This window comes from Phyllosticta capitalensis (assembly GCF_038381095.1).
Source record: "Phyllosticta capitalensis strain CBS 128856 chromosome Unknown BKA78scaffold_9, whole genome shotgun sequence".
NCBI classification, from domain to species: domain Eukaryota; kingdom Fungi; phylum Ascomycota; class Dothideomycetes; order Botryosphaeriales; family Phyllostictaceae; genus Phyllosticta; species Phyllosticta capitalensis.
This window is the reverse complement of record NW_027117447.1, coordinates 669,951-687,823: the sequence shown is the minus strand read 5'-3', so window position 1 is coordinate 687,823 and position 17,873 is coordinate 669,951. Positions and strand designations below refer to the sequence as shown.

Genomic DNA, 17,873 nt, shown 5'->3' with positions numbered 1-17,873 from the left:
GAAGTCCGGAAAAAAGGCGGCGGCCGAAAATTGTTCAGGCGTCTCGGCTGCTGAATCACGTGTTTGTACTGTGCTGGAGTCAACACCATGCCAGCAACAACAATGCTCTATTCGATCTTGTCATCTAATCTTTTTTCTACACTCGTGTCTATATGCAATGGAGCAAACAAGCAAGAGAAAAAAGAACAAGCATGCTCCGTCTACACCCATGCATCAAGAATTCAGAAAAGTGGTATATCCCTCCCTCTCTCTCCGTCCCCTTTTTGACAATCGTCCACAAAAACACCAAACCACCGAATGAAGCCAACTGAGAACACCTCAAGAGCTGCGCCTCCCGTCAAGTCTAGTTTTGAATTTTCTGTGTACAACCAATCCAGAATGGGTGGCAAAAGGGGGTGTTGAGAATAAAAATATACAACAAGTGATTCGCGGCGGGATGAAGCCGGGACCAAGTTTGGGTAGCGGCGGAACCCGCTGATGTTGGTACCTCGGCGCGTGTACATACATCCTTCCAGCCCAACCAGCCAGCTCCCTGGACGTGCGTGATGGTTGGCCGAGCGAGGGGCCTTTCGAGACTCAAAACGTGGTTGCCGTGGTCGGTGGTCGGAGCGTGGAGTTGGGCTGGGCTGCAAACACACGCCCATAATACACAACGTAGTCGAGTGATTCAATAAAAGGGGTTCAATAGGGCGTGAATGTCGTTACAAGCGGGTGACGGCGAAACTGCGCACGGCAGCATGTCGTTCGCGGGGCGAATGAACCGCAGAGCGAGCAGGAGATTGTCGTGTCCTTCGTCCTTGTCGGCGGCAGGTCAGGACTCTCAGTGCGGTGCAGGCCACGACGGCGGACGGCCAGCCGGCCAAGATGGAGGTCGCCCAGGCACAGTATCCGAGTCGGCGGTTGCGACGCGTTCCGTCTCCAGGCCGTCTTCTGTGTGGACAATCTGGACCTCGGTCGTGACCTCGACGGCCATGCTGCTGGAAGACCTGGGCGCGTTCACATACGTCTCTCCGCTCACTCGGTCGCCCGCGTTTGGCCTGAGATTGGTCGTCGTGTGTTCGTGGTTCTGCTCGGATCCTTCGCCGTTTTCATGGTTTGGCGTGACGGGCTGCGCACCGTAGATGGCGAGTTCTTTGACCAGCTCGTCTTCGCTGTCGCTGCGGGTGATGGGTCCAGTCATGCGCTTGACCTTGTCGTCGTTCTTGGTGCCATTAGCGGTAATGGTGGTCCGGTGGGAGATGTTTTGTCGACCGGACACGTTGAGCTCGTAGAGGTTGGATCCGCGGCGGCTTGGGTAGGTCCCTTTGCGCGAAGTGTGTCCAAGAATGACGACTCGGAGCGTTGGGAGGCAAGTCGTGATGATCGCAATGGACGTCTCAATCATGGACACCGTGCAAGTGAGCATGGTTTGCTGAGAGTGGGAATAGTAGGCGCGGATGACTGCGAAATTAGCCGAGTGTCTGTAATGTCCAAGAGTTGACTCACTGCTTGCTATGATGACGACAATTCCAAGGGCGAAAACGCAGCTGACGCCAATCTTTTGCTTCGTAGGAAGGTTGAGCTTCAAGACCATGGAAATTGGAAGACACATTATGAGGACATCGGTGAGGATATTGACTGCTCGATAGTTAGCACTTGCCCAGTAATTTTACCTCGGAGGCACAAACAGAGGATTGTGATCCAGAAATTAATGATTCCAGCCGACAAGGGGCACACTTCTCCTTCTCTCGTCCATGAGCGGCTGATTGGGTAGCATCTGAAAATCGTGTCGAAGAAAATGACGAGCCAGGAGACAGCCAGCCAAACCAGAGTGGCGTTGTAGAGCTTTTGCAGATACTGGTAGGTGGTGCCGGCAAGTCTTTTGTAGAAGATGACCTAAGTGGTTTGATCAGAAGCCACGCACGACAGTCAGAAACACGTCACTTACCAGAGCAGCTTTAATTAACCACAGAGACAAGGTGTAGAAAAGAGAGCCAGGGTAGATGAGCTTTCAATGGCCGTCAGCATTGGTTGTTGGTCCAGCAGGCAGTGAGGTGTACCTTTTGGGTCTCGACGAAATCGGCAAGAGAAGACTTTTCCGGCTCGGCCATGCCTTGGATTTGGTCAGCAATGGAGCAGCAGCAAATGTTGCCTTGCTGGACGCATACCAATGTTCCACATGCGATGCTGTATGCCCAAATCACCAACCAAAAGACCAAAGGCGCCAACGAGCAGGTAGTCGTCCATCGCAAGGCCACCCATTCTCATCCACCTCACTATCAGGCGCGTGGCCAGGAACAGGCCTGCGGCCGCGGTACAAATGTACCATGATACCTTTTGGAGCAGTCAGTATGAGGGACGGGCGTTGGAAAATAGGTACAACATACGACTTGGCCCTCGCCTTTGGCACCCATTGTAGTTGGAAGTAGATGCCAAAGGGGACAAAAAGAACTTAATACACGGCGGATCGACAGGCAGGTCGCCTTTTAGACGGCGGGGAGGGCGAGACCGCACATGGTCCCCAGAAGAACAGTCCAGGATCCATGACATGGGGCATTGCGGATCATGTAAGCTTTGATATGATCACACATGACATTGTAGGGCGATCCCTGCGACACATCGATGGACTATGACCACGCGTTTGTGTTTTGGATGGCCAGAAGCGCAAGAATTTTACTATATGCAGTATGCCGGCACTAGCTGGGGGCGGCAGCAAAAGAGCGGACACAATACCAGCAGTAGTGAGGCGTAGAAGAGGCTGCAAAAAGCAGAAGAGCGTGAAGAAGACCGAGAAGCAGCCGGGGTGTTGGGCAGAGGGCCGGGATGTAGCCTCGGGCGTAATCGAGCAGTCAATATCCGCAAGTGGGCAGGGGAGACCTTAGGGTGTTGCGTCAGGCGGGCGCGAAGTGGAAGGGAGAAGCGCGAGAATTTGGTGGCTGCAAAGGCCGGCCCGAATTGAACATGTTGTGCGGGCGTGAGGACGAACCGTGATGGCGTTGAAGGTTGATGAAGAGAAGACGACGGAAGGGAAAAACAGTGCCGCCTTCGTGGAATTGGAAGGGTCCGGAGCGGCAGCCCTATCGGCGAGCCGCGCCTTCGGTATTCTTCACCACGACACCACTCACTCCCCCTTCTTCACCTCTTCTCTCTTCTCATCACAACCATCATTTGCGCCCTCGGCCTTCCGTGTCCTGCAGCTGCGGTTCCGGCCGCAAACTTCTCTCTCGCGCACACCGTACCGTCTGGCGGCCATGACTCTCCGGGCAATCGTCCGCACCTGGATGGCACGCGCGCGTCTTCATTTGCAGAGCAATCGTCTCCCCACCTCGCTCCGGCATAGACTTTGGCAGGCCGTTTACGGCTGGTCCCTCGCTTCGCATTGGCATGGCGTGACCATTTGTGGTGTAGTCCCTGAGCTCGTATGCCCGACGGCCATCCCCCAGCTACACCACATTTATTTTCCCCCCTGCCCGCACTTGAACTTCGCCTCGACCCACATCTCCCATCGATCCGTATCGCCAATTCGTCCATCGTCCCCCCCGGTAGGTCCCGTGTTTCGTTCAGACTGCAGTGCGCGCCTGTCCAAATTCCCGGCGAGAACCCGTGGATGCCTGCCCTCGCCCCAAAATATGTCCAGGAGGCCCTTTGCATGCATCAAGCCCCCTTCCTACTTCTTCCTTGATATTTGTCCCCTCTCCCGTCCCTGACTACCCTCGTTTGTCTCGGTTTGAGCCAGGTTGCGTCTGACCCCTTTGTCGTTCCTTTGCCAACCTCTGCTCGACTCTTGTCAGCGCCATGGGTCTGTTCGACAACCTTATTTGTCAAGCCGTGACCACCGGTCTACTGCCAGTGGCTCTTCTCGGCTGTCAGGCCCTGTCACAATGCGTCGACACGCCAACTATGGTCTGTACAAACTCGGGCGCCGTCCAGGGATACATTGAGCCAAGCACCGGAAACCGCGTCTTCAAAGGCATCCCCTTTGCCGAATCGACCGCTGGCACCAACCGTTTTCAACCTCCAGTGACCGGTGTCAAATGGACTACGACTCTCAACGCGACCGAGTATGGTCCAACCTGCCCGCAAGCGAGCATCTCCAGCACTCTCGCTGACCAAGGAAATGACTGCTTGAACCTGAACATCTGGGCTCCGGCGAATGGAACCAACTTGCCCGTAAGTGCCATCTCGGCAATGAAAATCCCTACCCCTTTTAGCGTTAAGCTTTTGACCATCGTTTAGGTCTTCGTTTACGTCTACGGTGGCGCAATGGTTACTGGTGGCAGCTCCAATCCTCAGTGGCAGGGAAGCAACTTTGCGTCAAAAGACGTCATCTACGTCAACTTCAACTATCGCGAGAGCGTTTTTGGTGCTCCCAACTCGGCTGCGCTGGGTGTCAATGGCTCCTCGCAAAATGTCAACATCCTGGATGTTGAGGCTGCTCTTGATTGGGTCTATGCCAATATTGAAAGTAAGTCATTGACCCGATGGCGTTAGCGATTGTCCGTGGCTAACATCCCCAAGCTTTCGGCGGGAATAGGAGCCATGTGGTCGTTGGAGGACATAGCTCCGGGGCTGTGCACGTGGATCACTACCTCTGGAACCATCCTGACTCCTGGTTGGCTGGAGCCATCGAAATGTCTGCCAACGCCAAATCAGGCCCGGGCTATGCTCCACAAGATGTCGCTCTCAACACCCTGATGGCCGACATTTCCAATACCACCGGCACTGTGGTCGAGACGATTGCTGAGCTTCAGGCTCTCTCGGTCTACGACATTGAGACGTCCAGCTTCAACAGCACCACCAACACGTGGTTCGCGCCAATCGTCGACAACATTACTCGCTACTCCGACTACGAAGGACGCTTTGCCCAAGGATCTTACCCCACACATGTGCCGCTAATTGTCGGAAATTCCGATCAGGAAGGTGCCCTCTTTGGAGTCGTCTACAGTGCCGAAAACACCGACTTCTCATCATGGATCAACACGTTTGATGCCGACCTTGCTTGGGTCCCTGACGAGGAGCTCCTGGCCTCCTACAACGAGTCCGATTACTCGAGCGTCTCTTCCATGAGCGGAGCCAGCTACGGAGACGCTCGTTTCCTTTGCTCTACAGACTACCTCCTCGACCTGCGCGCGTCATCGCAGCCCATGTGGATCTACCGGTGGTTTGGAAACTACTCCATCGTTACCGGTGTAAATGGTCTCGGTAAATTTCCCTGCATTTGGAGCAATCGATGCTCAAGGCTGACATTGAACCCAGGACCAACCCACGGCACCGAGGTTCCCTTCTTCCACGGCGGCAATGACTGCTTTTCAGGTCTTGACGCGAGCGACATCACCGAGGAAATGCAAGCTCTGGCCGACTGGATGAACGACTGGTTCGTCGCGTGGGTCAAGAACCCCGCCGCCGGTCCCGGCTGGGACAAAGCGACCCCCAAGTCGGGCCCCGTTGCGACCATGGGCGTGCCGGGCAACGAGACGGAAATCATCATGGCCGACACAGCAGACTACAACGCGCGATGCCAATCCGTAAGTTTTATTCATTCTCCTACAAAAATTACCATGCATTCTTCCCTGTCCCCTCTTCCGCCTTCGTTCGGAACCCGAGTTCCTTTCAAAATTTGCAGCCGTCCAGCAATCAGCACGATGCGGAGATTGTGCGGCGAGCTTGGACACGTTGATCAGCGAGATCTTCTCACCGAGTTCGGCGGCTGCATCTCATGACCCAAACAGGAAACACGTGGGCTAATGCTTTCTGGCGCCTATAGTTGTATAAGCCGCACTATCCCGCCTACCCGGTCATCATCGATCCAACTGCCTAAGGGAGGCGACACACGGCGAGACGTGCAGCAATTTTTTCTTTTCTTCTCCTTGTCCAAGTCTGACCGCAGACTCAACCAACAACTCGGTCTGACGCGTCGTCGTTTGCTCACCGGAATCCTTTCTTGTCGACATCGATCTTCCCTTCAACCACCGCTGCCGGGCTTCTTCGCAGGGCAGGTTCAGGAATGACTGCCTGTCCAATGATTCGTCGACCTGGCCTCTCTTTGTACACAACTTCGCAGCCGCTCTTTACCTACCACTTATACCTCGAAGCGTTCGACTCGTTCAATTAATGATTTACTTGTTTACAAGTCATCGCGCTCCTCCCTTCCTTCCCCTCACGCTTCTCGCTGTACTACCTCACCTCCGGCACACACACCTCAATTCCTTGACGACACGAAGAATTGCCTCTTTTTTTCTTTTTCTCAAAAAATTTTCACGTCTCTGCTTCTTGATACCCCCCAACCAACCCCCCACACCCCGCTTTGTTGCCTAGCGATAGCGAGACTGATAGGATATACGTAGCATAGCATAGCACAGCGAAGAAAAGAGAAAAATTTCAAAAATTCTCACCAGCTACTTTCACTTTTCTCTCTTCGGAGTAGGACTTTGCATCGTGTCTTTTTCGGACCGGGCTGCTGCAACCCAGGCAACAGATGGCCATGTCAACAAGTCTGGCTCATCACAAAAAGTACTACTACCTACCTTCCTCACTCTACCGCTTGTTCATCCCCTTCATCTACGAATTCCTCTTATCTACAATATACATGCATGGTCGCAAACCTCCTTTTTGAGATGCTGTAAACACCAACAAAGCCCCTCCCGCCAACTTATCTATTCCGCTATCTCGATTCCTTATCCACCGTTGCACCATCTCGCCGGCTCATTAGCTCTCCTCTCGACCTCTGGCATCGCTTTCCGTCGTCCAGCATACGACAGGCACTTTCGGGTAGAGGATGGAGGCAGAGGCTTGGTACCTAGATGTAGAGCGAGGTTAGATTCAATTGTAGGGGGATGAGGAGGAGTTGGGACGGAAGTGGTGGCGTGCAAGACCTGGTCGAGTGGGCTCAGTGGTGTTGTCTAGTTGTTGGTGGACGAGTGCGCGTTGTTCGTTTTGTCCGACGTAGGTGAGCGGTTCATTCTTCGTCCACTTGCGTCTGCTCTCCTCTACATGTTGGGGCGCTGTTGGCGAGGATTGAAAGTAGCTGATTTCTCACGACGTCCCAAGGCGAGCTGCGGGTGCGAGGTTGGAAGAAGTTGCAAGAAAAGACTGTCTATGGGGTATATCTACACTGCCGACGCAAAGAGAAAGAGAACCATATTCCGATGCCAGACCACCTCCTGCCTCTAGTCCGGCCCCATTTTCGCACCCTAACGCCGTTCCGCCGGAACTGCAGTTTTGCAAGAAATGGAAGTTGCACAACTGCCTCGGTTCTCCTCTGAGACCAGTACCGTGCCGACTGCGCCGCCTGCCAAGCACTCCTGCAAGAAAGAGATGTTCCACAGCCAAATCGCCAATCCATCCAGCCCATTTGCAAGAGGCTGCGTAACCACTTCAACCACCCATTCATCCCCACAAGACCCTCCTACCCGACCTGGCCTCCTGCACAGGCGTCCAGTCAACACGCTTCAGCTTCTTCCTTGCCCACTCGATAGCGTCGTAGTGGACTTTGGGGCACCCGGATAGAACCAGCTCCTCCAGATGTGGTAGGCCGGTGACCAGCTGCTTGATGCCCCAGCCCGTCAGTCTGTAGAAGCCCCCGATGTTCAGACGCTTGAGATATGGAAGGTGGTCTATCAACATGGTTAGATACCCGGCATTCTGCAGCCTTTTGTGGCAACGTACCTGTGACGAGCTTGCAGATGAAGTCTTCATGCTCATCCCTGAGATCACCCATGTCTATGTCCTCCAACCTTTCCAATCGGGGAGTCGCCAAGATTTCTTTCCACCAGAGGCCTGACGGTGACGGCTTGATTGCAAGCCTACGCAGAGGAGGAGATCCCGGCTCGAAGAGGCCTCCTTTCATCGGGTATTGCAGAAGCGGGAGTAGGAATGGCTCAGGATTGGGGAATTGGATGTAGTGACCTGGTGCACCGGGGGGAACATTTACATCCAAGGCGAACGACTCCAACTTGGGAAAGGCTTGTGGGATCTCGGGGCGAAATGCTGAATTTCGACCTGACAAATGGAGACTTCGTAGATCTCCTGGGAGCTTGGGTGTGAGCAAGCCAAAAAAGGTGCCCCCGAGATCTAGAGTCTCTAAATGGACAAGTCCTGAGAAGTCGACGTCTTCGATACCGTAAATGAAGTTGGTCAGCGCCAAAGTGCGGATGTTCGGTATCCTCTTGACGAGTTGTTGCTGCCCTTTCCATTAGCCACGCAGAGAAATCTGGAAGGGCAAGGGTACTAACTGGGCAGAGTTTCAAAAACCAGTCATTGTTGAACTTCTTGGCGCAATTGATCTTAAGATGTTGCAAATTGGGCAAATCGAAGTCCCACAAAAGGTGTTGTTTGACGTCGTGGAGGTAGTGGAATTCCAAGGATATCAAAGAGGGCACTTGACGCAAAATCACCTGGACACTGTCAAGCGTGACAAACTCGCAGGTGACCGTCAAAGACTGCAAATTCTTGAAGGCCATGAGAGGGTGTGTTATCGAGGCCAGGGTGAAGTCGCTGCCCATCCAACAGAGCGAGGTAATCTGGCACTGTCGACCCAGCTCCCAGAGAGACTGGAATTTGGCAAGGCGCTTCAGTCTTGCAGTGTGCATGCGACCATCTGACCACTTGATGTAATTCGCGATACAGTTCCTGGAGACTGGACGACGCGTGAGGGACAAATCCAAGTCCCTCCACAGGCAAGAGTTGCTGATCAGGTAGCTCCGCCACTTCTTGGAAACGCGGAGTAGGTTACTAGCAACTCGTGTCAGTGGGACAAGAGCTAAGTTTGTGGAGGTTCTCACACTCGGCATTTGAAGTCCAGATATCCCATGATTTGATCGAGCATCTCGTATGGGAGGACATTGACAGGATCTTCGCTCTTGGTTGCGCGCTCTTGGCTTTCAAGCATGTTATATTGCTTTCGCAGAGTCTGAGCACCGTTAGCAGTCGTTGGCAAATGACTGGACAGGAACAGACATCGTATCCTTCAGCGGTGACACGACAGCGCTGCAATCCTTTGGCATATATCTTGGTGGCCAATGCCGACTTTTGCAGCAGTTGTAGCGTCTGTCCCATTCGCAGGTAGACGCGCACATCTCCGGCATTGAGTTTGCTCATCTTTTTCGCGAGGGCGAGCGCAGAATTGTAGTCCTTCAGCCTGAGATAGCAAGAGGCTGCTTTGTCCAGCGGAGTGACATCGTTCGAATCATGAGAGGATTCAAAGGCCTGCACGATGGGTTAGTGCATCGTTGTGCGTGAAATCTGGGGTTAGATACAGCGAGATAGGCCGTTTTTGCCCGCTGATATTGGCGATCTTGGTAGTATGCATCGCCCTCAGCGAGCAGCTCATCAGATGTCTTTTCATGGGGCATTGTGGCGACCAAGACGGAAGATGGTGGTGATGATGTCGCGGTCGACGCGTCGCAGTCCGGAGGACGCGCCGCCGTGGGGTCGGGTGGTGGCCCAAGCTTCTGGGGTCGTCGGCGAAAGGAACTCTGCAGCTCCCGTCCCCTGCTCACTCTTTACAACCCGCCCAAAATGTCCTCCATCGACGACCTATTCAAGAAGCCTCACCTACCCTCTAACAAGCGCAAACTCGAGCCCATCACCGATCCTTCTCAAGTTTACAAATCCGCAAAGCTCGCAACCAACGGAGACGCGAAAGGAAAAGGACGCGCCACTGTCGAAGACGCCGACGACAATGAAGACGACATTGAGGCCGGACCCGAGCTACCTCCAGAAGATGAAGTCGACTTTGGCGACGAGGACGAGGAGGGCCGCTTCTTTGGCGGCGGAATGGACGAAGCGACGGCCAGCGCCATGAGCTACGTTGACAAGGCCGAAGAAGCTGTCGCCGCACCCGAAACAATCGACAGCAGCTGGTTACGGAAGCTGGCGCTAAATTTCGAAAAGAGGATATCCAAGAATGCGGAACTACGAGCCAAGTTCGAGGAAGAGCCACAAAAGTTTATGGGATCAGAGGCAGATTTGGATGCCGATATCAAATCGCTGAGCATACTTTCGGAGCATCCAGAGCTGTACGGCGAGTTCGCAAAACTAGGCTGCGCCGGAAGCCTGGTGAGCTTGCTGGCGCATGAGAATACAGATATTGCCATTGACGCCATTGAAATCATCTCGGAGCTCACAGATGAGGACGTGCAGGCGGAACAAGAGCAATGGGACGCACTAGCCAACGGTATGCTGGAGGCCGACCTCTTGTCACTCCTCATCTCCAATATTCAGCGTCTCGACGAAACGAATGAGGCAGATCGAAGCGGTGTATACCACTCACTTTCCGTCATTGAGAATCTGGCGTCAAATCCGTCTACGACCGAGGTGCTGGGCAAGGAAGACTCGCTGCTCAAGTGGCTGCTTCAGAGAATACAGAAGAAGGAATCGCCTGTGTCTCAGAATAAACAGTACGCAGCCGAAGATCTCGCCATTCTTGTGCAGACCTCGGTCCCGAATCGCCTCGCATTGATCAATCTCGATGCCATCGATACAACCCTCCAACTCCTCGCTGCATATCGGAAACGGGACCCGCCAAAGGACTCAGAAGAGGAAGAATTCGCCGAAAACCTCTTCGATTGCCTATCGTGCCTGGTCGATGAGCCGACAGGAAAAGAAAAATTTGTCGAGGCTGAAGGCATTGAGCTCTGCCTCATCATGCTCCGTGATTCCAAATTTGCCAAGCCAAGAGCGCTCAGACTGCTGGATCATGCCCTCTCTGGACCGCCATCTGGAGCAGCACCGGTCTGCGAAAAATTGGTCGAGGCCGCGGGGCTAAAGACCATCTTCAGCATGTTCATGAAGAAGAACGATGCGGCCAACACTGAGCATCTCATTGGCATTCTCGCCGCGCTCCTGCGATCTCTTCCTGGTGAGAGCGCAGGGCGCATCCGCACGTTGGCAAAATTCGTAGAAAAGAACTACGAGAAGATTGGGCGCTTGATTCAACTACGACGCGACTACTCTTCACGTTTGCAACTGGTTGATCAAGCAATCAAGCGCGAGCAAGCGGCCCTTCGTCCAGAAGCTAGGGAGGAACTCGAAGACGAGTGGTTCTCAAGGAGAATGGAGGGCGGTCTGTTCTGCCTTCAAATCATTGACGTAATCCTGTCGTGGCTGGTTGCAGAGGATGGTGGAGCCAAAAAGCGCATTGTCGAGCTCCTGGCCGACCGGGACGAAACCCTCGCGGATGTTCGCGCTACTGTTAAAGAGCAATTCGAGGGAATTACAGGGGATGAGTTGAGCGAGGGAGAGCTCATGTTCAAGGACATGCTTGGAACTCTGATTGGGTTCTTGGAATAGTGGAGGTACCAGTACCAATTTTAGCCCAAGGAAAACTCCTCCAACCTCCAAGTTCGATGGTCACGATGAGGTAATGTTTTTGCTGACCCAAGGTCGCCTTTTCTCCAGCTCCAGTGAGGCATGAACGGTAACGAGAAAGGAACAGCTATTGTCAATCCCTCCAGTGTGCCCTTTGCAGGATATAAAATGTGACGTCTCTCGCACACTCGATTCGAAAGCCCATTTCCCAACTCCATTTCTGGAAGCATATTTTTCGCCCCAGAGGCCTTTCTTCCCCATTTCTTCAATTGCGGCACCAAGGAGGAGACTCAGACCAGAATGTTCACCAAGGCCGTCTCCATCGCCGCGGTGGTCCTCACCTCCATTGCTCCGGCCGCAGCCATCCCACTCGACAGGGAGCCGGACCATCCCCTGGATGGCCAACACTCGCACCTCCCAGCTGGAATGCCCATCGCGTCAGATGCGCCAGCTTTGGTCGTTCGGGATAGCGAACACTCGCACTACCCAGTCGGAATTCCCATCTCGTCCGGAAATGTGCCAACCTTGACCGCTCGTATTGGGGGCATCTCGCCGTCCGGAAAACCCCAGGTGCACGACAGCCACCACGACGACCATGTCCCATCTGGCATTCCCTCCATGGCCGGCATGCCCCTCTATACCCCTACTGTTTCCAATCCACTGAAGTGGCCGCTCGGAATTCCAGTCACCGAAAGCATCAAGCCGCGCGATGCAGCGTGGACGGCGCATCCAACTGTGGCGGTGCCGCCGCAGCAGGCGCTCGTGACCGAGGTGCCACTCTTTACAGTGGCCAAAGGCAACAGCCCTGAAAATGTGTGGGTGCCTCCGACTGTCAAGGGCATCCGGACGACCGTCTTTGGCGAGGGAATGGTCAAGAGGGATCTTCCGACTCTGGTGGCCACGCCTACGCTCAAGACTGTCTACACGCCTGTGCAAATCCACGCGTACACGCCCGTGCAAATCAACACGCCCACACCTACGCATAAACCTTGGCTGGGGCCCGGCCAAGACAAGAGCAAGATTTCCGAACTCTTTAAGTTCATTTCCGGAATGCTTCACAAGTTCTTGCAGAGCAAGGAGAAAGAACACCACGCCACAACCTCTGGCCAGAGCCACACTAGTGGTCAAGTGCAACTCCCAGACAAGACTTACCACGACTTCGAAGACACGGCCTACCATCACCCGGAAATGGTCCACGGAGGCGCCAAGCACGAGGCCTCTCATGTGGCGAATCACCGTCCCAGTCAAGTCATCGGAGGTGCAAAGCATGAGGCTTCTCACGTTGCATATCATCATCCGGATCCGGTCCATGGAAACCTCCAGCACGAGGCTTCTCACCTTGCAAATCACCACCCTGATCCTGTTCATGGAAATCTTCAGCACGAGGCCTCTCATATTGCAAACCACCACCCCGATCCAGTCCACGGAAACCTTCAGCATGAGGCCTCTCACGTTGCAAACCACCATCCCGATCCGCTCCACGGAATCGCCCATGGTAGCGGCAGCGGCAGCAGCAGAGGCAGCGCCCACGGAATCGCTCACGGAGACCTCCAGCACGGAGCCATCCCCACGCCGAAGCCGCAGACTCCCAATCTCGTCCTCACAGCGGCGCAACTGAGGAAGCTCTCGGCTGAGGAGAGGCGCATCTACGCCGAATTCCACTCGAAGCTGCGCAACGCCAAGGAGCGCGAGATTTTCGAAAGGTTCCTCCGCGAAAAGCTGCTTAACGGCGGTTTCGCAGGCGAAGGTGCCCTGGACGTCAAGGTCAAGGACTCGCACCAGTTCCACCCCGGCCACGTCGATGTTCCTGAGGTTGGACGGAGCTCCATGCCGGTCAAGGCTGAGAAGAGGGCGACGGAGCACACCCCTGAACAGCGTGAGAACCTCGAAGACTGGGAAAGGGAGCACCGTACTCTGCAGGATTCGCACCGCAACCATGACCACGCAATGGTTGAACCACCCAAAAAAGTAAGCAACAACAAGCAACTGGCGCAGGCAACGACTTACACTGGCCTTTACATGTACCCACCATTTGGTCTACAGACCGGCCTGCCCACCGCCAGTAGAGCGCCCGCGCCCACGCCGACGGGCCCCAAGTGCAGGTGGTGCGATGAAGGACAAAACAGTGAGCTCACGTGGAATGGCAGTGAGCTCCCCTGCTGTTTCATAGCTCATCCACTCGACTATTTTGGGAGTCACCCTGACCATCCCGACACTCCCTTTCACATCAGCACTTAAGCGTCGGTGCTGGCGGATTCGTCCGCCGGGTGGAGCACGGGATTGCTGCGGGCCCCGAAGGTCGTTTGCGCAGTTTCTGTCAAGGGGCAAGGCTTTTGGAGCTGTACACGGGTAGCGTAGGTAGTTGAAGCAGCAAAATAGATTTTTACATGCATTGCACACTTGTTTGATGAAGAATTGAAGTGCCGTTTTCTGTGAGAAACGATGGCGAGAGTGAAAAGGTAGTGCCATGCGCCGTCTGATTGAACTGCGCACACTCCGACCGCGCACACTCCGACCAGATTGCTTCCACCTAGCCATCCACCGAAGGTAGGAAGATCCGGATTCTTCTACTCCATGTTTATATATCTAAATTTTTGATACCTCAGCACGGAGCTGGTGGACTAACGCGGTTGGGTAGCCTTAGGAGCAGACTGTTGGTGGTGTCATGGCGTTTCCGACGCCACCATCTGAGATCGCTCTAACCACGAGTTCGAGTCTCGCCAGATCCTTTTGCCCTTTTACCCTTCCTCTTTTTTTTTTTTTCTTTTTTTGTTTTTCTTCCCCCTCTCTCTTCGCCTAAGTCGTCGGCGTTGTGGTGAGCGAAGCCATCCATGGATGGTCCCTTTCAACGACCACTGCAAAACATCACCGTACGGCTTTTTTTGGTCAGCGCGGTCGCCCATGGTATTCCACGCACCTTCATCCCCATCAGCAGTTCCATCAGTCCTTGAACCAGACGAGACAGATCCACTCCCTCTCGACGCTTTCTTTCCTTGCCAACCTACAAAGTCGGTTGAGCAAGGGCGAAAAGAAGGGTGTGCGTGCCACGCGAGCGTCTCCTCACCAACCCACCCACCCATGGAATCAGGGAACGAGAATCCACGCGCGGCGCACGTGGAACTCACGAGGTAAAGGGCACGTGGAAACGAGAATTCGATCAAGGCACTCGTTCGCCGTGGGGAAGGTTTGGGACCCAAGTGCATTGGGTTGTGGCCGAAAATATGGGAGTTTGGCGGGAACTTGAGAGGTAGTATAATGTCGGGGTCGATTAATAAATAGAGGTACGATGGCAAGAGAAGAGAGGCAGAGGGACGAAGGGGCTGGACTAGGTAGCTTGAGCAAGTCCCTCTCGTCCTCACTGACGCAACAAAGGAGCAGAAGGCGTGCTCCTTATCTAGGAATTGGGAAGAAACAGAAAACAACTAGAACGCGGTGGCCCGTCCGTCCTTTGCAATTTTTCTAGGTAGTCCGGTCAGGTCCAGCAATATCTGACACATACAAAAGTACATGTAGGCAGAATTTGCATCGCGCGACGGATCAGTCCAGTCCAGTTCAAACACAACCAACGGTCTCGACATCGCTCCACGCGCTGAACCAATAACTACCCATGCACTCACTTCTTACGCAGGGAACGGAGTATAGACCACATGATTCAGCGCATCTCTGCTTCCTTCCTCGACGGCTGGCTGGGTACCACCTAGTCACCACTGCGAATTCCCAGAGCTAGCTACACTACTAGCTAGCTGCACACAGTACATACCACTACCAGCCTTCTCTTCCCTTCCCTTCACCCGTCGACTGCCAACGGACGACGCCTTGCCTTTGCCCCTGAGCCCATCCACCGCTCACTGCTTTCGATCAGCAGCCGGTACAGAAACACTCAACCCTTACCGTGTCCCCAGAGTCAGTCCTCAGTCTAAACCGCGTGTCGTGAAAACGAAAAGCCAAGCAGAAGGGCACGTCAGTCAGGCCGCACAAGACTTGTCCAACTACAAAAGCTGCAGGAGTAATCGAGGCTCGAAAAGCAAGAATGGGTGAAGCAATGTGAATAGGAGCGATGACCGATAGCATGCATGAGCAGCAGATATGAGTAGATGTAGATGGAGTGGTAGATAGACAGCTTTTCGTTTGCCGAGAACCAGTCTCAGCATTGCTTTAGCTTTAGCTTTTTCACGCTGTGGGCGCCTAATCAGACGAATGAAGCAACAAGAGGTGGGTATGATAGCAAAAGCGAAAAACGCTGACAAACGGCAAATGCGCATCCAATGGAGTGGAGATCGTCAAGGTGGTATCCCACAAACCGGGCCAGGACGGCTGCAACTGCGTCGATTCCCAACTCCGAGCATCGGGCATGTTTCTTCTGCTCTCGTCGATGACCGCGCCGAATGCCTGGTCGACCACCAAAGCCACGTCCTCCTCTCTTACTCCGCCTTCCACTTCTTCCCTACAACCCCCAAAATCTCGCGATGCCCCGTCGCATCCCCACGCCTACCTGTAGGCCGGATGCACATCCTCAGGCCTCAACCCGCTGATGCGCATGCGCCTTGCAATCCACTCGCCGGGGGAGTCCTCGAACGCGGTAAACTGGGGGTAGCGGCCGCCTTCGCCGACGCGGCCTATGCCGCCGTAGAGCTTGCGCTCGGCCGGGTGGATGTGCGAGAGACCGGTGCCGACGCTGGCGGAGCGCTGGAGGGGGAAAGATGGGGGGTAGAAGGAGGGGTGAGGAAGGGGAGGGTAGGAGGGGAAGGGAAAGGGGTAGGGAAATGGTGGGCCAGGTTGATAGGGACGGAACGACAGCGGTTGTGGTTGTGGTTGTGGGAGGGGGAGGGGAAAGGCGGCTTGAGAGCGCGGAGAGGGAGAGGCGTACGACGGACGACGACCACCAACACCACCATCGGGAGGGCTGGGGTGTCTTTGCTGGTTGAACTGGGGGAGCGGCCACGGACGCGGCGGCGGCGTGGCGTCGAAGATGTAGCTGATACCGTCTTCCGAGACGTAGCTGGGCGGACGACTCGGCGACGTTTCGCGCGGTGGAGAGATTCCTCTCGGTCCGGGTCGTCTCTGCTGGTTTGGCGAACCTCCTCTGCTGCTTTGTTCGCTGGTGCGGCCGAGCCCCCGCGCGGGACTTGCGCCTCCCCGTTGCCATTGCGGCTTTCGCGGCTGTTGTTCGTACTCCTGTTCGTGAGGCAGCGACCCGATTTGAGGTGTCGAAGACACCGACACAGGGAGGGAAATGGCGAGCGTGTTCGGCAACGGTGGCGGAGAAGACGCACGTTGCCAGTGGAGCAGATTGGGGTCCAAGGGGACGCTGGTGCGCCAGACACCATAGCTAGGCGGGGGAGGTCGGGGATTGGGACGAGAAAAGTTGGGAGGAGCGAAACCTAACGCAGGGCTGACGGAGGGGCGCGGTGTTGTGGGGGCACTGAAAGTCTGGCGGGCCGGTGGAGTAGAGAAAGAATAGACCGCAGTTGGTGATGTAGTTGATAGCCTTGGCGCGGCGGCTGCAGAGTTGTCTGCGCCCATGTCTTCATCCCGGGCAAGATGAACCCGTATAGGCGTGCGCGGATTGAATGACGGCGGGCCAACGGCTTCAACGGGGTCAGGGATCTGGCGGTTGTGGCGGCGGGAGGATGACGAGTGGGGAGCGCGGCACAACATGCACAGTCGGATCGAACTATGGCTAAAGACCATGGTGGCGGCCATAATTAGGAGAATGAATACAATGTGAAGTTCTCGAGAGATGCGGCGAGTAAGGCCGATGGAGAGGTCTGGTGACAATCAGTATGAGAATTCTGATAGAACTTAGACTTTACATACAAAGCGCGGCCACAGCGACTAGAAATAGCCCACTGCATATGATCAGGACCACTTTGATCCTCTTGGGTGATATTCGGAAGCCACAGAAGCGCGTGGTCTTTTTGCGTCTTCTCTTCTTCCTCGGCCTTGTATGCCGCGTTGCCTCTTTCTGAGTCTCGATCGACATCGGCGCCGCCTCCAGATCCACATGTTCACTCGATTCTTGTCGGCGAATTTCAGCCGCTGGCGGAGTACGTGGAGCATTGCCGTGCCGCGTCTGCAGTGCTGCAGGCTGGTGGGGTACAATCGGCCATGCGGAATCGTTGGAGTCGGTCGACGGGCGAGGTACAGATTCGCTTTCAGTTTCTGCGTTCGCCTTCGCACTCATAGGTGGTCTTGTTCGCCGGAAGATGTTCAGTCTGGACAGCAGCCGCGGTCTTGACCGTGTAGAAGAAGCTGGAGATGGAGTTGGGACTGGTAGAGCGTAGATGGATTCCGGACGGCCATTTTCATCTAGTATTGATCGAACTCTTTCTTGTATTCCGGAGGACTCTGTTGGCGAATCCTCTGACAAAGGCGACCCTGGAGGCATTGCGGTTGTGGGAGCTCATTGATTGTTCGATCCAATGCGAATTACTGGAATCTTTGAAGTCTGCTGGCAAGAATCAACTAGAACAGAGAGGAGTGAAGGAAACGTCTAATAAGGCTCGCGGCATCGGACAAGAGCTTCTTTTCTAACATGTAACGTCCGTAGTACGATGGCCTCGCCACGTGTATTATTTTCCTTGTTG

General features: G+C 54.7%; 6 protein-coding genes across 6 annotated transcripts; 3 read left to right on the top strand and 3 right to left on the bottom strand.

The window, feature by feature from the left end:
* Positions 1–732: 732 nt before the first annotated feature.
* BKA78DRAFT_185029 (uncharacterized protein) lies at positions 733–2,529 on the bottom strand. Its single transcript, XM_066883486.1, has 7 exons — positions 2,367–2,529; positions 2,148–2,313; positions 2,040–2,092; positions 1,928–1,987; positions 1,668–1,875; positions 1,486–1,617; positions 733–1,440 (listed from the first exon to the last, which is right to left on the bottom strand). The coding sequence occupies exons 1-7, from the start codon at positions 2,391–2,393 to the stop codon at positions 821–823; spliced, it is 1,266 nt and encodes a 421-aa protein (XP_066741115.1). The 5' UTR covers positions 2,394–2,529; the 3' UTR covers positions 733–820.
* A 1,245-nt stretch (positions 2,530–3,774) lies between these two features.
* On the top strand, positions 3,775–5,699 carry BKA78DRAFT_298218 (carboxylesterase; the record flags this gene model as incomplete). Its single annotated transcript, XM_066886880.1, has 3 exons — positions 3,775–4,149; positions 4,216–4,444; positions 4,498–5,699. The coding sequence occupies 3 exons, from the start codon at positions 3,775–3,777 to the stop codon at positions 5,697–5,699; spliced, it is 1,806 nt and encodes a 601-aa protein (XP_066741114.1).
* A 1,417-nt stretch (positions 5,700–7,116) lies between these two features.
* On the bottom strand, positions 7,117–8,887 carry BKA78DRAFT_321651 (uncharacterized protein). The gene is made up of 4 exons (XM_066889048.1): positions 8,760–8,887; positions 8,211–8,709; positions 7,645–8,158; positions 7,117–7,592 (listed from the first exon to the last, which is right to left on the bottom strand). The coding sequence occupies exons 1-4, from the start codon at positions 8,864–8,866 to the stop codon at positions 7,366–7,368; spliced, it is 1,347 nt and encodes a 448-aa protein (XP_066741113.1). The 5' UTR covers positions 8,867–8,887; the 3' UTR covers positions 7,117–7,365.
* Positions 8,888–9,491: 604 nt separating this feature from the next.
* On the top strand, positions 9,492–11,423 carry BKA78DRAFT_321649 (Catenin-beta-like protein). Its single transcript, XM_066889047.1, has one exon. The coding sequence runs from the start codon at positions 9,496–9,498 to the stop codon at positions 11,266–11,268; it is 1,773 nt and encodes a 590-aa protein (XP_066741112.1). The 5' UTR covers positions 9,492–9,495; the 3' UTR covers positions 11,269–11,423.
* Positions 11,424–11,586: 163 nt separating this feature from the next.
* Positions 11,587–13,524, top strand: BKA78DRAFT_355384 (uncharacterized protein; the record flags this gene model as incomplete). Its single annotated transcript, XM_066891894.1, has 1 exon — positions 11,587–13,524. One exon carries the CDS (start codon positions 11,587–11,589, stop codon positions 13,522–13,524), a length of 1,938 nt encoding a protein of 645 aa, XP_066741111.1.
* Positions 13,525–15,774: 2,250 nt separating this feature from the next.
* BKA78DRAFT_355383 (uncharacterized protein) lies at positions 15,775–17,674 on the bottom strand (the record flags this gene model as incomplete). The annotated part of the gene is made up of 2 exons (XM_066891893.1): positions 15,775–17,054; positions 17,104–17,674. The coding sequence occupies 2 exons, from the start codon at positions 17,672–17,674 to the stop codon at positions 15,775–15,777; spliced, it is 1,851 nt and encodes a 616-aa protein (XP_066741110.1).
* Between the last annotated feature and the right edge of the window lie 199 nt (positions 17,675–17,873).